Here is a 20,489-nt window from a genome sequence, read left to right as displayed (position 1 = left end):
GCGTGCAATGCTGTGCTATCACGGGGTGGAAAATTCACTGATATCGCCATTTTTATCGGCGGCCTAAAAACACGCCCAAAAAAATCAAGTCTGACCAGGTCAGGTGCAGGGGGCACTCGCGCTAATGGCGCCATCTTGAAAAACGGAGCAGAAGTTCATTGCATAAAAGGATTTGGAGGGAAGGCTGCGTTTTACACTGTGAGCTTTGTTAGTTCATAGTTCATTTTTACGGATAATTAAGGACATTTAAAAGAATGGGGGTTATAATATCTCTGCCATTATTCCTGGCTGCTTTTTCTATGCAACATCAAGCTGCAAGAAGGCTTATTCAAGAGCTGGATGTTGGGGAAACAAAGATTACGGCTATGCCATCTGGCTCTTAACCCCACCTCCGGAACCCACAAACACAAGCCAAACAACGCTTATAATGACAGCCATGTCGCCACACGCAACATCGTCGAAAAGACAATTGAAGTGCTCAAGCAGCGCTTCTGATAACTGGACCACTCTGGAGGCTCCCTGCAATACTGTCCAGTAGGCCGCTGAGCTCATTGTGATGTGCTGCATGCAACACAACTTAGCCATCATGAGGGGACAGGATTTGCCACTGGGGGCTGCAGGACCACCTCAGGAGGGGGGGGGCGGAGGGGGAGGGGAGGAGAGGAGAGGAGGAGAAGGAGGACAATAGGAGGAGGAGAAGGAACCTGGCGATGAACCTATCCCACCACCACCACCACAGGAGAGGTCTTGTGGAGCTTTCACCACTGCAAAAAGCATTACATCAGCAGCTCATAATTCATCACTTTGCTTGAACAGTGAAGCGCACGTTTCACCATTGCGTGCCCACTCTATCCCACCATGTTGACTATTCCCCCCCTTTTATTCTGCAAGTGAGACACTACACAGGAATGGTTGTGAACAAAATAATTTATTTAACATACAGTAACTTGAATAAGATTTATTAAACATTGTAAATGTAATTTGCAAACTGTAATAACATTTATTGAATATTTTTGTGAACTTTAAATAACAGAATTGGGAAACTTTTAAACCTTTTAATAAAATAGCAACAACAGCAACAAAAGAACCAGCCCTGCACCGAATGTCTTTTACCTGCGACCCCTCCTTCCCTCCCCTCATCCTAACCCCCTGCCCTCACGCCATGACCGTACCTAAGGTGGTACCAAGATGTCGTCCAACAACGCAGCCAGCGTCCTTCTCTAAAAGGGGGATAGTGTCATGTGTGGATCCCCTGGAGAAGTTTGGGGTATGGAAGGCCCAGCTTCTGAGTGGCGAGCCTTTTGCTCGGCCTTGCTACTCACAGGTGATGTGGATCTGGGTGATGTGACACTGGGGACTGCAGTGCCAAATGTCGAGACCGTCAATTGGGCGTGGTCATTGACAGCCGTGACAATCTGAGACATGTCCTCCCTCGTGTCCGCCAATAGTGCTGCCGCAATACTTGCGGAAAAAGCAACCAAGACCTCCAGGAGCTGTCAGCTGAGCTGGGTGCTCTCCCTGGACAGGTGTGGGTCTGCCTGTCTGTCAGCAGACCAGCTTTGCCATCTCACCCGCCGGAAAGATGACATATGGGATTCAACCCTGTGAGTGCGTGGCTGCACGCCACTTGGACCCAGGGGCCTTGGATTGGGCAAAGCCCGAGAATATGTCTTCCTGGTCAGAGCTACTGGCCGCAGGTAAAAGAGGTGTCGATTGCATCGCCCCACCCCCCCCCCCCCCCCCCCGCCCCCGCCCCTGCCCCCGGAATAGCTTCCTGAGTTTCCTCCTCCCGTGGAGGTTCATCGTCCTCGGTGTCTTCGTGGTGCCCCTCCTGCACCCTCACACGATGGGATGAGGTGGAGGCTTCCATTGGCGGATTTGGCGCCTCCTCATCTGGAAATAGAAAATAATAGATGAGTAGTTAGTAGCAGCGGAAGGGATGGTGACATGAAGAAGGTCATATAACACAGACTCATTTAAAGGACCGGCGCTACTGCATTATATGTAGCCCACAGACACTGCATGACATTGCCCCAATCCGAGCCGACACACTGCATCACATTGCCCCAAACATAGTCCACAGACACTACATCACATTGCCCCAATGCAGCTCGGGGATTTTTCAGGACTTACCTTCAGTTTCAAACGGCATCAGCACCCCCAAGGGTAGTTGACCTCCCTGAGGCACCGAACAGAGCTGCCACATGTTCCTCCAGGTCCATTAACGGCAGTGTCTGGGGTGAACCACCGCCTGTGCGTCGCTGCTCCCGGCGGTTATGCGACAACTTTGCCTGCAAAGATGACAATTGGAATGGTTATCTTGTGTCACACACAGATAACCATCAAAGAATTTATACCCTACTGTGTGCATTTAATACTGTTTAATGGACCTGGTAATTGCACGTGGTTCATGAGGAAGACATCGAAGTGCAGAAACATCTTTTAAGATATCAAAAAGCAGTCTTACTAATGTGTAACGATCATTCGTGGCAAATAAGGTGTAACACTAAGCCTACTTATACCAACATGTGTCAGATTTACAATTTAAGTAATGAACAAGTGGATGAATAAAAATATTACTTACTCTCACAGCCCTGCAATGGTCATTGAACTTTTTCCTATATTGTTGATGATTCCTCTTGGTATTATCGACTGACGAAACCTCCTCAGCCACAGATGCCTTTGCACAGCTCGGAGGGGTTTACCAGCACCCCTTCTATTAAATTTCCCCCCATCTGGTTTGCACAGTTGCAATGAGAACCTTGTTTGCTTCATAGCTAAACTTTGGGCTCTCTGCCTGCTTGAGCCCCCTTCCATCGTGGCTGCTTGGTCTGTGAAAAATAACTGCTTCAGCCCTGGATGTACTGCGCATGTGCGGACGTACCCTGACAGCTGACCAGAATTGCGGGAAGAAGAAAAAAATTGGAGGGAAAAAAATCGGAAAAAACAAAATTCGCGCATGCGCAGAAGGTCCATTTTTTTCCTGCAAAATTCGGCTCCGGTGCACAAATTCCATCATGCAAGGCTGGATTTAGCGCTATCGCTGGTCACTGTTTGGCGAATGTTGTGACTTCCAGCGATAACGCTAACCCGGCACAAAAAAAATAACGTCACGATTATCACCCAAAAACAGGCGAAATCGCTAATACTCGAATTTCTAGCCCTTAGAACCTGGACATTTATTCTTTTAACTTAGAATCTCATTAAATATGGATTAAACATGTATTTCGAGAACATTAAATGCCCTTCCAAAAATCTGCACATTTTTTTCAAAGGAAATTATAATGTTTTTCCTTATAGGTAGCATCCAAAACGAACAGAGATTATTCTATGCAATTGAAGCTAAAACAGTCTAGTTTAATATTGAGAGCAATGAAAAGCTTTTCATTGAGGGATAAATAACATTTACTGGATTGGTGCTATGATTAATCTACTCTAATCGTATAAATACTAAAAAGGAACTAACCGTTTCAATCATAGATAAGAGTTTGTGTTGGTATTACAAAAATGTAACTTACTGATATGTATGCAAGTCTTATCACTGCAATAAAATGCAGAAACTCTTTTAGTTTAAAAAAAAGATATATGTCTGATGGCAGCTGAACAGGATGACTTAAAATGATCCCTCCATCAAATATTTTATGTAATGATAAGAGCTTTTTCCATAAGTTATTAAAAAAATTCTGTAGATTACATTTTAAAGTAAGATTTTGATAACTATAAGGTGCAGTTGATAATTTGAATATTTGTAAATTACACTCAACCCCGGAAATGTTGTACTACCTATCAGCTAATATGCTGCTTTATTTGTCCCCAGTGCAAACGGCTGGAGCAGGAGCTTTATCTTTTGAAAGAACAGAACCAGACAATGGCAAACAACACGAGACAGCTGACTGCTGAAAACAATCAGGAACGTGCCTTGAAGGTAAATCTCTTGCACTCTTCGAGTCAAATTAGGGTTGTAAGCCATGGAGGCCATCTCTGTCCTTCTGATATCTGTTGTGTACATTTCAGCACTAGTATGTTATGGCGTTTGCCAACAACTTCTTCAAACTTGGATGCAGTGCCCTTCCGAAGGGATTTTCTATATGTATTTATTTATGTAGAACATCAAGTTGGAAGATAGACATATTTTAGGCCCAAGTTTCAGAAGTCCTCCCAGAACGGTGCACTCTGAGAGGCCCGCCTATTTTTTAGAATTAAAAAAGCACCTAAAACTTAGCTCACGATTCTCCGAGTCCAGCAGGCCTGTTTCACAGTAAACACTGCGCAGCACAAGCAGCTGGGGGCGGAGTTTACAGCCCTGGGCCAAAAAGAGTACCAGCAGCTGCGCGCATGCGCAGAGTAGCTCCTGGCCCTCCCAGCTGTCCTATCTCTGGGCGACCCTATCCCTGGCCAAAGGGACATCGCGCTGTTCGCCACCCCTATCCTAGGCCGAGTGGCCTGCCTGCCTCACTGACCCACGCCTCATCGCCATTGCCCTTATGTCCTCGGCGGCGGCCCCCGCCCAAACTTTTCCCATGTGGCGGGCCCCGCCCAAACTGCAGCTCTTCATTGGCGGGCCCTGCCGGAACTCCTCCTCGGTGGCGGGGCCTGCCCGACCAGCACCTCTTCGGCGGCGGGGCCCGCCCAAACTCCTCCCCAGTGGCGGGCCCCACCCAAACTGCACCTCTTCGGCGGCGGGCCCCATCCGAGCACCTCTTCGGCAGGCTGTTGGAAGGCTCCCAGTGCTGCAATAGGTGAGCAGAAACTTTAAATTTTTTATTTATTTTTAAAAAAAATTTTTTTGATTGATTTATTGATTGATTTATTGATTTATTTATCATTTATTATTGATGATGGCTCTTTTTTGGTAAAAGTGTTGTTTAAGGCCACACTAACACTGACCACTATAGCATTTGATACAATTTAACAGTTGCCATTTTTGTGGATTACATCCAATCCATAAAACTAAAGCCGTTTTTAGACATGATATTTATTATTGTTTGTGTGTGTTTATAAGGTAAACATAAGAATTACAAACTGTGGAGCTTGCTTCTCTAGTAGCAGATTCTGGGCGGAATTTTGTGGAGGAAAGCGGCTTAGGGGCCGGGGGACTCCGAGGCTGTTGGGAAACCCGAGAGGCCAAGTTTCCTGCAGGCCCTGCTGACTTTAACAGCAGATCCTGATTTGCATCAGTTACCCACCCACAGCCAGCCAGATTGAGAGGCAGGCAGGCTGCGGGTGGGTAGGCTTGTGTCTGAACAAACAAGGAAGGGAAGGAGGGTTTGCATGAGGGCCGGGCCTTTAAATGGATCGAGGTGGGTGCTGGTGGGGAGAGAGAATCGGGGGCTGGGCAGACGATTGGGGTGGGGGGTAGATGACCAGGGACCGGGCAGGCGATTGGTAGGTGGGAGGGGGAGGGGGTGGGGGAGGGGGAGGGGGTGGGGGAGGGGAGGGGAGGGGAAGGAGAGAGAGAGAGAGGATCAGCGATCCGGCAGACGATCGGGGGAGGGGGAACGTGGGAGAGAGACAATAAGGCCGCGGAAAGAAATGGGGTGGGGGGGTGGCGGGAGAAGAGGGGTTTGGGCAGAGATCAGGTTGTGCCGTTAAAAGGAATGAGGGTGGTGGTGGGGGTTGTCGGCTAGCGATCGGGGATTGTGCTGTGGTTTTGAGAGGATCGGCGGCGGGTGGTTTCAGGCAGAGATTGAGGCCGGATGATCGGGCTAGGTAAAGAGAAGATCAGAGCCGGCCTCCGGATGATCGGGGTCAAGGGGGAGGCCTGGGGAGGTGATCGAAGACCTCGTGAGGGGGTCTCCGAGCGCAGGGCTGAGTTAGGCAGGGACCCTGGATCCAGGACGTAAGTATAAAGGCATTTACCTCCTGGATCCAGATGTCCGTGTCTTGCTTTAACCACCAAATTGTGTGAAACCCCATCTACATGCAGTTAAAAACAAAATGGAAGTTAAAAAAGAGCCTTCCAGCCTCATTATAATATTTAAATTGACCTTCCTTCCTCTGGGAGCAAGTTGGTCCCCCATACCCTGTCCCATCTTCGTAGGTTAAGGTCAGGAATCCCCTTCTTAACAATTTAGCTACATCACAATCCAAATCAACCCGATTTTTTTTCAGTTAAAATTTCCCCCACTATCAGGGATTGAATCCAAAGCTTTGACTAGTATAAACAGATTCCTGATGTAACTCAGGTGCTCACGTACTGGACAGAACAGACATTTTTACATGGGCACTCATTTAGTTCAGATTCCTGGAAATTGGCATCAATGCGCCGGCTTTCTGTGTTAACACCACTACAAACTGGCTTTACAGTTCCAGCACAGATTTAGTTGTGTAAACACAGGAAGCTAGCTTATATTCACTGGCCTCCCAGAATCCCAATTAAACGAACACCAGTATAAAGGCCTCTAATGTGAGCCTGGGTACAAGTTGAACAACAGCTAATTAATGTATCTCTTTGTCTAGCATTCGATATTGTATGACCCATTGTGGGCAGTCACATATGTTTGCCTTCAAAGGAAATCTGCAGAGCTGTCAAGGAGTTATTCTTGGATTTATTATAAAACAGGACATTGAGGATATTATAATATTTAAATTGACCACCTTTCCTCTGGGAGCAAGTTGGTCCCCCATCCCCCGTCCCATCTCCAGTGGAGGGGCGGGGGGGGGCTGCTGCACAAGAAGGAGAGGAAGTGGAATGGGAGAGCCAGCTACCAGAGCAAGAAGAGCACAAATGAGAGCCCAGAACCTTCAATAAATAAAGGTTGAGTCATTTCACACTTGTCTGTTTTCCACTGTTATCTTCTTCTGGTATCATCCTTGTCAGTATTTCTTACACCTTCTCCAGTGCTTCTATATACTTTTTGTAATATTGTGAAACCTACCAGTCTGTGTAACTTTCAGTTTTGTCTCCGATTTTTCCCTCTGCATAAAGTCTCCCTCCTGACGTCATTGACCTAGATTCTCCTCTGAATTACTGTAAATTTGGACTGGTAAACAGAGTAAAATAAGTTCTTAAAGGTTACCGCCTCAAATCCGCCACAATAAAAACTGCACCGACAATCCCCCTCTTTTTAAAAAAAAAGCCAGTTCAATTTAAGGTCTGTTGAAGTCTGCTCTGCCACATTTAAATAGGGTAATCCCTCTGCACCATTCTCCTCATATTTTGTCCCAAATAATTACTGTCACTATGTCAAAAGGTTGGTGTTTCTTTGCCTGCATAGCGATCTATTTAGTAATTTATGGGTTGAGTCAGGGCTTTTACTACTACTTTATTCAGCGCTACTCAAAGTACTGCTTTGCATTCTAGTCATGGAATTTTCAAAGGATAAATACTTTATTTTGTTGTAACGAAGAGGAGGAGAAAGGCATGGAAGAGGCTAGGTTGGGGGCTTTGAGTCAAACATCACCAAAAGTATCTACCCTACGTGCTGACACTCACTCACGAGGCTATACAGACCAAGCATGTGGGGGGGGGGGGGGGGATGCACACGAAGGAGAGGAAGTGGATTTGGGAGAGCCAGCTACCAGAGCAAGTAGAGCACAAATGAGAGCCCAGAAACTTCAATAAGTAAAAGTTGAATCATTTCACACCTGCCTGTTTTTCTCTATCACCATCTCCACGTTTATCCTCTTCTGGTATCATCCTTGTCAGTATTTTTTACACCTCTAGTGATTCTATATACTTTTTGTAATATGGAGATCAGAACTCTGTACTCCAAGTGTGGTCGAACCAAGGCTCTATACAAGTTTAACATAACTTCCCTGCTTTTCAATTCTGTTCTTCAAGAAAAGAACCCTGCATTTTCTATGGCCTGGTTAACTTGTGTTGCTACTTATAATGATTTGTGAATGTGTACCCCACATCCTTTTGCTCCTCTACCCAATTTAGACTCTTATTTTCCAAGGAGTATGTGGTCTCCTTATTCCTCCTACCAAAGTACACACCTCGCACTTACCTACATTTACACGCCCATTCTGCAAGTTTATCAACTCCTCCTTGTATTTTGCCGCAGTTTTGCCTCTTTATTAATTATACTTTCAATTTGGTGTCATCCGCAAATTTTTAAATTGTATTTCAAATTCCCGAGTTGGAATTGTCTATGCAAATGGTGAGTAGTAGTGGTCCTGGCACTGATCCATGTGGAATGCTACTACCCATCTTCCTTCAGTATGAGTGAAGGAGAAATTTGGGGTGGGGAGGGTGGGAGGCCAGGCTGAAGTCGGGTTCAGCGAAGAATGGGGTGGTGGGAGGTAGTGACTGTGGCAGTTACATGGATAGTCTCACACTTACAAAGACATCCAAGAGGTCCTCGTACTTCCTATTAGAGATGAGAATGAAGAAGCAGGGAAAAGAGGTTTGAGCAGGCAGACTATCGGGGAGAAAAAGAGCAGTGGGTTGCCTTTACACCTTTGGATAATTTTGAACAGTAGGAGGATTTGGCTGAGGAGAGCAAGACATGGTAGTGCTTACATGATTGAGCCAGTCTCATAACGAATGACGAATCCATCGTGCACTTGAGTTTGTGGCCCTGGGACTGAAGGGATTGAAGATGGGGACTACCCATGAATGACTGCAGTAGGAGGTGGTGAGTGATTTGGTAGGAATGAAGATGATAAACAAGAAGTTTATATGAAGGGTGAGAATGAATGAAACGTGACGGGCAGAGAATTTCCATTAGGAAAGTTTAGGCGCAGCAATTGTGAGGTCCTGCGCAGATCGTAAACCAGCTGTAACTCTGGCAATTTGAAGGCATCACGCACGTATTTGCAATGAAAGCTACATCCCTGCAGCAAGGAATTTATAGCCAAGTAGGCAAGAGTCTTTGTCCATAAGCCAGGTCTCTGTCAGATTCATCCACCACAAGATCATAGATGGCTAGAGACTTGTTTGTGAACAAGAGGCTCAATACAGAGCAGATTTGGGGCTGTTTTCATTTGAGCAGAGGAGATCAAGGGGTGATTTGAAATTATGAAGGGATGGGCCAGACCAGATAGAAATAGACTGTTTCCAGGGATGAGGAGTCCAGAACAAGGAGCTACAGATATAAGATTAAATGCAAGAGATTTAGGACAGAACTCTGGAGAAATGTTTTTACACAGTGTTATGAGGCTGTGAAATACATTACCAGAGTTCATGATGGAAGTAGAAACCACATCAACCCTGAAGAATAGGTTAAAGAAAGAAAAAAACTCACATTTGTATAGCACCTTTCACGATTTCAGTATATCCCAAAGCACTTCACAACCAATGAAATACATTTTTCTTTGAAGTATAATCACTGTTGTAATGTAGGGAAATGTGGCAGCCAATTTGTGCACAGTAAGGGCCCAAAAACAGCAATGAGATAAGTAATCATTTAAACTATTTTAGTGATGTTGATGAGGAATAAATGTTGGCCAGGACATAAGGAGAACTCATAGAATCTTACAGCACAGAATGAGGCCATTCGGCCCTTTGTGCCTGTGCCAGCTCTTTGAAAGAGCTATTCATTTAGTCCTGCTCCCCTGCTCTGTCCCAATAGCCATGTAAATTTTTCCTTTGCAAGTATATATCTAATTCCAACCTGCAAATTACTGTTGAATTTGCTTCCACCACCCTTTCAGGCAATGTATTCCAAATCGTCATAACTCACTGCAGTAAAAAAAATTCATCTCCTCTCCCCCGATTCTTTTGCCAATTATCTTTCATCTGTGTCCTCTGATTATCGACCCTCCTGCCAATGGCAACACCTTCTCCCTATCAAAACCCTTCATAATTTTGAACACCTCTATTAAATCTGGCCTTAACCATTTCTGCTATAAGGAGAACAATCCCAGTTTCCCTTATCTCTCCACATAACTGAGTCCCTTATCTCTGGGTACCATTCTAGTAAATCTCCTCTATTGCCTCGCTAAGGCCTTGACATCCTTCCTAAAATGTGGTGTCAATTGGGCACAATACTCCAGCTGAGGACTAATTAGTGATTTATAAAGATTTAGCACAACTTCCTTGATTTTGTACTCTATGCCTCTATTTATAAAGTCCAGTATCTGTATAGTTTAACAGCCTTACCAACTTGTCCTGCCACCTTCAAAGATTTGTGTACATGAATCCCCAAGTCTCTTTGTTCCAGCTCGCCTTTAAAATTGTACCATTTTGTTTATATTGCCTCTCCTCACTCTTCCTTCCAAAATGCATCACTTCATACTTCTCTGTGTTAAACTTTCCTGCTGTTCTTCAAATAGTGTCTGGGATTATTTGCGTTCACCTGAAAAGGCAGACAGGGCCTCGGTTTAAAATGACATCCAATACACGGCACCTCCAACAGTACAGCCCATCATCATAGGCGGCCTTTCGAACGAGGATGACTTGCTTCCACGAGTTCACAGGTCTTTCGATGAAGTACCTGATGTTCCAGTCCTGAACGCCAATTGAGGGGGTGGAAGATGCCTGTGCATGAATTTTTTTAACATGTGGTGACTATTACACACCAGCCATCACACGGGCTTGACAGAGCTAGGTCTTGGTCCAATGGCAAGGATTAACCAAGACGACCGGAGACCTGCTCTGCTGCATGGACCTAGCGCGCACACATATCGCAGTGTGGGCTGGCCCGTGCTGCCCCCGGGCCCTCGGCTCTTCTGGGCCCTGTACCCTCATCTGTCGCACCTCCGCCACGATCTCTCACCGCTCCTCCGCCGTAAACATTCACCGCATCTCGCCACAAACACTCACCACTCATCCGCCCCGACCTTCCCACTCCTCTGTACCTGGGCCCTGCCGATGTTCCTGCCCACGCTCCAAAACGGCGACCAGGGTTTTGGTGACGTCACCCAGTCGCCCATCTCAAAATCAGCGCATACTTGGAGCAGCTCGTGCTGGAGGTTGAAGTGGTACGCCGCTCCAGCTCTTTTACAACCCGACCCTGCGGAGCTCACCCATCACTCCTGTACTCGCTGACCCACATTGGCTCCCAGTTAAGCAATGCCTCGATTTTAAAAGGCTCACCTTGGTTTTCAAATTCCTCTATGGCCTCGCCCCTCCCTATCCCTGTCATCTTCCCCAGCTCTATAGTCCCCCTGGACCTATGTGCTCCGCCTTTTGAACATCTCCGATTTTAAATGTTCCACCATTGGTGGCCGTGCCTTCAGCACTGGAGTGTTGGCCTACATTCTGTGCTCATGTCTCTGGTGTGAGGCTTGAACCCACAATAGGGTTGCCAACTCTGGTTGGACATATTCCTGAAGGTTTTATCAAAATCAGCATAGTGGTTATGTTACTGGACGAGTAATCCAGAGGCCTGGATTAATGATCTGGAGACGTGAGCTCAATATCCACCACATAAGAACATAAGAACTTAAGAATTAGGAACAGGAGTATGCCATCTAGCCCCTCGAGCCTGCTCCGCCATTCAATAAGATCATGGCTGATCTGGCCGTGGACTCAGCTCCACTTACCCGCCCTCTCCCCGTAACCCTTAATTCCCTTATTGATTAAAAATCTATCTATCTGTGACTTAAATACATTAAATGAGCTAGCCTCAACTGCTTCCTTGGGCAGAGAATTCCACAAATTCACAACCCTCTGGGAGAAGAAATTCCTTCTCAACTCGGTTTTAAATTGGCTCCCCCATATTTTGAGGCTGTGCCCCCTAGTTCTAGTCTCCCCTACCAGTGGAAACAACCTCTCTGCCTCTATCTTGTCTATCCCTTTCATGATTTTAAATGTTTCTATAAGATCACCCCTCATCCTTCTGAACTCCAATGAGTAAAGACCCAGTCTACTCAATCTATCATCATAAGGTAACTCCCTCATCTCCGGAATCAGCCTCGTGAATCGTCTCAGTACCCCCTCCAAAGCCAGTATATCCTTCCTTAAGTAAGGTGACCAAAACTGCACGCAGTACTCCAGGTGCGGCCTTACCAATACCCTATACAGTTGCAGCAGGACCTCCCTGCTTTTGTACTCCATCCCTTTCGCAATGAACCACAGCAATTGAGGAATTCAAGTTCAATTAAATAAATCATAAATTTAAAAAAAAACTAGTATCAGTAATGGTGCCCATGAAACTGTCATTAAAAGCCCATCTGGTTCACTAATGTCCTTCAGGAAACAAAATCTGACGTCCTTACCCGATCTGGCCTATATGTGGTTGACTCTAAGTGGCCCAGCAAGCCACTCAGTTGTATTCAAGTAGGCAGCTCACTACCACCTTCTCGAGGGCAATTAAGGATGGCCAGCGACGCCCACATCCCAGGAACTAATTTTTAAAAACTCTACCCAGTCAAACAGCCATTTTTCCCATCTCCAATATTTTTTTAATGAATAAATGAAAGTGTTCAAAGAAAATTTAAAAACCCACTTTTTTATGCCCCAATGATTTTTCTCCCCAGTTGCTTGTAGCAGTGACCAAAAGGTTAATAATTAATTCCTGGACAATCCTGGAGCATTAACAACCCTAACCCACCATCTTCTGACTCGGGTAACAATGCTGTTACTGAGCCAAGCTGGCACCCTGGTTAGATAGGAGGTTGAAGAATATTGGGAACTGAGGCAGCACGTGGGATTAGGACTACTTTTCATGTAGAGGATAAACACCAACATGGACTGGTTGAACCGAACGGCCTCTTTCCATCTGTTAGTGAGGCAGGAAAAAACAGTGGAAGAGTTGAGAGGGAGGACCCCGATGAGTGAGCTAAGTAATGATCGTTAGGAGTATGGGACTAGACAGTTGGGGTTGCCACCCTGGGAAAGCCAGTGACTGATGACGAGAATTCTAAGGGAAGCAGTGTGCTTCTTTGTGAGGGACTAAACCCTGAGATGACAGCAGTAGGCTGGAAAAAACAATGTAAAGTGGGGGCTGAAGGATTGGGGGAAGCATTGTGCTGGAGAAGAGGATGAATAAAGGGGATGTGGCTGAATGATATGAAGAGGAGGAGAGAGCATAGCAAGGCCTGGGAATGACTGATTGGGAAATGTGAGGGTAGGAATCATGGCTACCAAGAGAACATAGGTATAGAAGTAAGTCATTCAGCCACTCAAGCCTGTTCCATAATTCAGTTAGATCATGGCTGATCTGTACTTAAACTCCATGTACCCGCTTTTGATCCATATCGCTTAATATCGTTGCCCTACAAAAATCTAGCAATGTCAGTCTTCAAAATTTCAATTGACCCGCCATCCACACAGCCTTTGGGGAGCGAGTTCCAGATTTCCATTACCCTTTGTGTGAAAAAGTGCTTCCTGATTTCACTCCTAAATAGCCTAGCTGTCATTTTAAGATTATGCACTAGTGGCAGTCACTAATGCACACACAACTTTAATCTTTACCAACATAACATATATCTCAATAAATTGCCTTATTAAATAGTAGCTCATGGATGAATTAGCAAAGGTTCATGTTGGCCAGTGGTAACATGGATTTCTGCCCATAATTCCTGATAGTGAGTTCATATATTGATTGTGTTGACATTGGGATTGAGGGGGAGCCAATAGGTACAACACAGGCACTTCCCTCTGGGGAAAATATCGGAGGACAAGTTATTCTTGGTGATTTAAGTGCATTTTAATGGAGTCATCGGCAGAGCAGTTGTGTCACAGGCCTGGGTGACTTTAATCTACATATAGATTGGGCTAACCAAACTGGTAGCAATATGGTGGAGGAGGATTTCCTGGAGTGTATAAGGGATGGTTTTCTAGACCAATATGTCGAGGAACCAACTAGAGATCTGGCCATCCTAGACTGGGTGTTGTGTAATGAGAGAGGATTAATTAGCAATCTTGTTGTGCGAGGCTCCTTGGGGAAGAGCGACCATAATATGGTAGAATTCTTCATTAAGATGGAGAGTGACACAGTTAATTCAGAGACTAGGGTCCTGAACTTAAAAAAAGGTAACTTCGATGATATGAGCCGTGAATTGGCTAGGATAGACTGGCGAATGATACTTAAAGGGTTGACGGTGGATAGGCAATGGCAGACATTTGAAGGTTACATGGATGAACTGCAACAATTGTACATCCCTGCCTGGCGTAAAAATAAAACGGGGAATGTGGCTCAACCATGGCTAACAAGGGAAATTAGGGATAGTGTTAAATCCAAGGAAGAGGCATAAAAATTGGCCAGTAAAAGCAACAAACCTGAGGACTGGGAGAAATTTAGAATTCAGCAGAGGAGGACAAAGGGTTTAATTAGTAGGGGGAAAATAGAGTATGAGAGTAAGCTTGCAAGGAACATAAAAACTGACTGCAAAAGCTTCTATAGATATGTGAAGATAAAAAGATTAGTGAAGACAAAAATGTAGGTCCCTTGCAGTCAGAATCAAGTGAATTTATAATGGGGAACAAAGAAATGGCAGACCAATTGAACAAATACAAGTCAGCATGGATTTATGAAAGGGAAATCATGCTTGACAAATCTTCTCGAATTTTTTGAGGATGTAACTAATAGGGCCCAAGTTTCCACACGATAAAAAACGGGTGCCCCTCCGAGCTGGGCGCCCGTTTTTCGCGTCTAAAACGGCGCCTAAAAAAAAAAATCGCGATTCTGGAGCGTTCTGCAGCTCCTTGTCTGCCTGGCGCAGCGCCCAGGGGGCGGAGCCTACACTCGTGCCGATTTTGTAAGTGGGAGGGGGCGGGTACTATTTAAATTAGTTTTTTTCCTGCCGGCAATGCTGCGCGTGCGCATTGGAGCGTTCGCGCATGCTCAGTGTGAAAAAAACATTGGCACTCGGCTATTTTTGTAGTTCTTTGTATCTGTTTAATTTTTGAACATTTTTTTAATAAAAGCACATTGCCATCAGCACATCTCACTGCAGCCTTCTCACTGTCTCCTTCCCCCCCCAGCCGCGGGCGCCTCCTCTCCCCCCGCGGGAAAGAACGGGCGCCTCCTCTCCCTCCCCCCCCCCCCCCCCCCCCCGCGGGAAGAACGGGCGCCTCCTACCGCCCCGCAGGAAGAACGGGCGCCTCCCCCTCCCCCCTTGCGGGAAAGAACGGGCGTCTCCTCTCTCCCTCCCCCCCCCCCCCCGCGGGCAGAACGGGCGCCTCCTACCCCCCCCCGCAGGAAGAACGGGCGCCTCCCCCCCCTCCCCCTCCCCCCTTGCGGGAAAGAACGGGCGTCTCCTCTCTCCGCTCCCGCCCCCCCCCCCGCGGGCAGAACAGGCGCCTCAGGCTGACTGCAGAATTCTCCGTGCCTAAAGCACTTTCACACAGGTAGGAAGATGGTTTATTTAATCTTTTCTTTGCTTATAAATGTTTATTCAGGTTGGATTTATTTGTATAATATTTGTAGAAGTATAAATAAGGATTTATTGTAGAATTTAATGAGTTCCCTTCCCCCCTCCACCTCGTTCTGGACGCCTAATTTGTAACCTGCGCCTGATTTTTTAATGTGTAGAACAGGTTTTTTCAGTTCTACAAAAATCTTCACTTGCTCCATTCTACTTTAGTTTGGAGTACGTTTTCACTGTGGAAACTTTGAAATCAGGCGTCAGTGGCCGGACACGCACCCTTTTGAAGAAAAAATTCTGTTCCAAAGTAGAACTGTTCTACCTGACTAGAACTGCAGAAAAAAAAATGTGGAGAATTGCGATTTCTAAGATAGTCCGTTCTCCACCAGTTGCTCCTAAAAATCAGGTGCAAATCATGTGGAAACTTGGGCCCATAGAGTGGACAAGGGAGAACCAGTGGATGTGTGGTGTATTTGGACTTTCAAAAGGCTTTTGACAAGGTCCCACAAGAGATTAGTGTGCAAAATTAAAGCACATGGTATTGGGGGTAATGTATTGACGTGGATAGAGAACTGGTTGGCAGACAGGAAGCAAAGAATAGGAATAAATGGGTCCTTTTCAGAATGGCAGGCAGTGATTAGTGGGGTACCGCAAGTTTCAGTGCAGGGACCCCAGCTATTTACAATATACATTAATGATTTAGACGAAGGAATTCAACATAATATCTCCAAGTTTGTAGGTGACACTAAGCTGGGTGGCAGTGTGAGCTGTGAGGAGGATGCTAAGGGGCTGCAGGGTGACTTGGACAGGTTAGGTGAGTGGGCAAATGCATGGCAGATGCAGTATAATGTGGATAAATGTGAGGTTATCCACTTTGGTGGCAAAAACACGAAGGCAGAATATTATCTGAATGGTGACAGATTAGGAAAAGGGGAATTGCAACGAGACCTGGGTGTCATGGTTCATCAGTCATTGAAAGTTGGCATGCAGGTACAGCAGGCGGTGAAGAAGGCAAATGGCATGTTGGCCTTCATAGCAAGAGGATTTGAGTATCGGAGCAGGGAGGTCTTGCTGCAGTTGTACAGGGCCTTGGTGAGGCCACATCTTGAATATTGTGTACAGTTTTGGTCTCCTAATCTGAGGAAGGGCATTCTTGTTATTGAGGGAGTACAGCAAAGGTTCACCAGACTGATTCCCGGGATGGCAGGACTGACATATGAAGAAAGACTGGATCGACTAGGCTTATATTCACTGGAATTTAGAAGAATGAGAGGGGATCTCGTAGAAACATATAAAATTCTGACAGGATTGGACAGGTTAGATGCAGGAAGAATGTTCCCGATGTTGGGGAAGTCCAGAATCAGGGGCCACAGTCTAAGGATAAGGGGTAAGCCATTTAGGATCGAGATGAGGAGAAACTTCTTCACTCAGAGAATTGTGAACCTGTGGAATTCTCTACCACAAAGTTGTTGAGGCCAGTTTGTTAGATATATTCAAAAGGAAGTTAGATGTGGCCCTTACGGCTAAAGGGATCAAGGAGTATGGAGAGAAAGCAGGAATAGGGTACTGAAGTTGCATGATCAGCCCTGATCATATTGAATGGTGGTGCAGGTTCGAAGGGCCGAATGGCCTGCTCCTGCACCTATTTTCTATTTTTCCATGAATCATGTCACGCGCTCAAAACGGAGGGAAATAATTGTTAATAATAGGTTATTAACATGCTCACCATTATGGACGACACAATTTACTACATGAAAATACTGCTGATTCTGAGCTAATATGGTGAAATAAATTTCTATCTTTCCTTAAAGTGGTAGAGTTAGATTAAGAAACTGATCCAATAATAGAAGAGGAGTCAAGATGTTTCAGATACCTTGGTTTGAGGTATTTGCAGTTGTCCCTGACAGCGGCTCTAGTTCTAAAGCACCTATGTTTACTCTCCAGCTTTTCTCAATTTGCCTAAAAGTAGCCCAAGAATGACACATGCCAGCATGATAGCCCAAGTGCCACTGCTGTACAAAACCCAGGGCTTTTAGTGCTGTTAATCATTAATGTTACTTTTCTTTGTGACTGACTGTAAGCATTGAGAGCATTTTAATTTATATTACTTTCTAGATCTCGTGTAAAGTTTCATCATAATCATGTACCAGTTGGCACCTGGGTTGATTGTAAAAAAATTGCAGCAGATCTTCTAATGTTAGGTTTCTTGATTGGTATTTGATAATATTTTCATTGGTTTATTTACCAATGTTTGATCTTTTTAATTCTAAGTTGCATTATAAATTGAAGGATAATAGTTTTTCCCATGTCAATTTATTCAGTTTTAAATGGAATGCAGTGAAAGAACAATATGACAATATAGAAGAACATTAGCATAAATAAACCTCTTCCTACATTTCAACTACTCTTTATTCTTCTTGAAAGGTTGAGTCATGTATCATTTGATCACAGAAGGCAAATCCTGCTTAATTGTATTTATATGCACGTTTCATAATTATTTCAACAAAATAAACATGAAAAATACACCTTTCATTCTTAAAATCCTTGATATGGTTATGCAGTGTGAAGGAGATCAAGCAGAAAATCCAGTTTAAAAACCCATATTTCATGGGTATACCGGCTTAAAAACTGTCTTGCTGAAAAAATACTAATATATTTGATTTGTGCCCACAGTTTAAACCTAGGAGAGGTGTCTAACTTAATTTTTAAATCTCACTTCATCAGCTGTCATAACTACTTGGACAAAATATATAAAACACTTTGTGGACAGTCCAACATAACAGGCCTGTTTTTTTCTTTCGTTTGTGGTTTGGTGAAGTTGTGTTATGTGGTACAAAAAATGGGAAACAATAATTATGTGCAATAATAAACCTATTCTTGATTATCAAGGTTTTAAGATTGTATGTTTAATGTAAGGTCCGTCTTCATACACTGGAGAAGCAACATTTTATTACTTCTCGGTGTTCAGAAATTAAAGAGGCTGAAATGGTTGAAAAGCAATTAATAAATTATTTACTTGACTAAATCAGGAATATTTCATCATTTTTAAAATCTGTTAAATCCAATTTTTTATTATGATTGATTACTTTGTGTATTTTGCTTAAGGGAAGGCTTGTATCAAACTCTTTTGTCAATTATATTTCAACTAACCTCCCTATTCTCTCAGTATTTAATCATTAACAAAGTGACGTCTCCTGTTGCTCTAGTAACTTGTGTTGCTTGTAGCAGTTGCCAGGTGATTATATTTCTATTGCAAGTTTATATGGAGCAATACCTAGAATTTTATGACATATCAAAAAAGATCTCTTATCATGCTGTCACCTGTATGACATTTTACGGGTCCTTTAGTCTTTGATCTTCGTTAACTTTTCCCTCTATTATTGTATTAAACTGCATTTTTGTACAAAAATCTCAATTGCAGGTACATTGGGCTCAATTTCCCTGGGTCATTTGCGCTGTTTTTTTGGCGTAATTATTTAATTCAAAGTTTCCCCCTGCAATCTGCCCGGCGTAACTGCTTTAGTTATGATTGTTCTAGGTTAGGTTTTTTTGACATTCCCTCATGTCTGTGCCAGTTTTCAGAATTTTTCGAATTTGCCCCAAATTTTTTTATCCTCGGTCGGCGTATCTGGCCACTCCCGAAAGACCTTCTGGTGAGTTAACTGAAAGCAGCGCACAATGAAAAATCGGCGCTGAAAGACGCCATTGTTTTTCATCAGTTTTTGGAGGGAGTCTCTAACACTTGAAATATCCATAATAAAGTTCAACTTTTTTTACCTTTCAACGGTAAGTTTCTTGGATTTCTGAAGTTTTCATTTTTTTTTACTCACGTCTCCACTGACATCTTCCAGCAGGGATGGAGGGGGGCTCATAGTGTCGGCTGTCAGAATCGGCCCCACGCCTGGCTCGGGGCTCAGCTGGAGAACAAGCCCAGGGTGTGGGGGAGGGAGGTGGCGATAGGAAGGCTTCTGCACTGATCCCGGGGAGGGAGGTGCCAATCGGAAGGCTGCTGCACGAGGCACAAGACTGCAATGAGATTGGGGGAGCAGACGGGGGGAGAAGTCACAAGACTGCAATGAGTTACGGGGGTTGGGGGGGGTGGGGTGGGAGAGAAGGGAAGAAGTCACAAGACTGCATTAAGTATGGGGGGGGGGAGAAGGGTTGAAGTCACAAGACTGCAATGAGTTGGGGGGGCGGGGGGGGAAGAAAGGGAGAACTCACAAGATTGCAATGAGTTGGGAGCGGGAAGGGTAAGAGAAGTCCATTCATACAGACTTTGGGGAGAGAGAGCAAAGAAACTGTCCTGCCTGATGTGTTAATAATGGAACAAATAATGAAAATGATTCAGATTTAATGTAAAATATATTTTATTCAAAAGTATAACAAACAGTTCTTTGTACTTAATTTTAATAAAACAATTCTTGTATCAAACTTTGAAGTTTTCAGTTACGATCACTTACAAACTTTAAGATCACTTACTAACTTTTAAACTTGTAAATTTACATAACTTATAAAAATCTTTTAATTTGAGAACAACAGTAACAATAATAACAACAACAGCAGCAAAGAAAGGCTGCACCCATCTCTCCTCCACCTTATTCTAAGACCGCCCGCCACGCTTGTTCTTAGTGATTCCATCACCCTTGCCCGCAGGCAGGGCGCAGGGATTCTGGGCAGGGCGCAGTGTTTCTGGGGTTGGTACCAAGCTTATTCTTTCTAAGATCTCGTATAGGGCACACCTGTTGGGCGGGGGGGGCGGGGCGGTGCGGCGGCGGCAGGCGGCAATGTGGAGGGCCCGGCTTGGGGCTCTTCAGAGGCTGGTGTGGGGATTGGAGTGGGAGTGGTAGTTGATTCTGTAAATGGGCGCGGGGTCTGGGCGTGTTCCCTTATTGCAGCAGCTAACTCCAACATGCCGTCCCTCGCGCCCTGACAGTGTCTCAACGACCTTCAACATTCCCTCCCTCATGTTGAGCAAAGCTGTCTCAAACTACCTGTGACATTCCCTCCCTCATGTTCAGTGATGGTGTTTGCACCATCTCTTACATTCCCTCCCTGATGTTCACTGACAGCGCATCACCTACCTGTGACATTCCCTCCCTCATGGTCACTGACATTATTCCCATTTCTCGTGAGATTGCTGTTACTTCTCCCGACAGTCCCACTACCTCATCACCCACCCCATTGATGGTGTCCAGGACTGATCGTGTAAGGTCAATGCTTTCCCACCCATTGCCATCATCTGAATCACATCTGTTAGATCCTGCAACTCAGGAGAGCGCGGTCAAGCT

The 20,489-nt window shown here is 44.9% G+C and overlaps 1 protein-coding gene across 8 annotated transcripts in view; it reads left to right on the top strand.

Moving 5' to 3' along the window:
- Positions 1–20,489, top strand: part of mipol1 (mirror-image polydactyly 1) — a 442,941-nt gene that overhangs the window by 242,215 nt on the left and 180,237 nt on the right. For all 8 annotated transcript variants that reach the window (XM_070879088.1, XM_070879089.1, XM_070879087.1 and 5 more), the window contains one exon: positions 3,818–3,925. In XM_070879088.1, the coding sequence (XP_070735189.1) occupies positions 3,818–3,925 (108 nt within the window). The remainder of the gene's footprint in view (positions 1–3,817; positions 3,926–20,489) is intronic.

Source organism: Pristiophorus japonicus, chromosome 4 (genome assembly GCF_044704955.1).
Source record: "Pristiophorus japonicus isolate sPriJap1 chromosome 4, sPriJap1.hap1, whole genome shotgun sequence".
Lineage (NCBI taxonomy): Eukaryota > Metazoa > Chordata > Chondrichthyes > Pristiophoridae > Pristiophorus > Pristiophorus japonicus.
The sequence above is the reverse complement of the archived record's forward strand: the minus strand, read 5'-3'. Positions and strand labels throughout refer to the sequence as shown.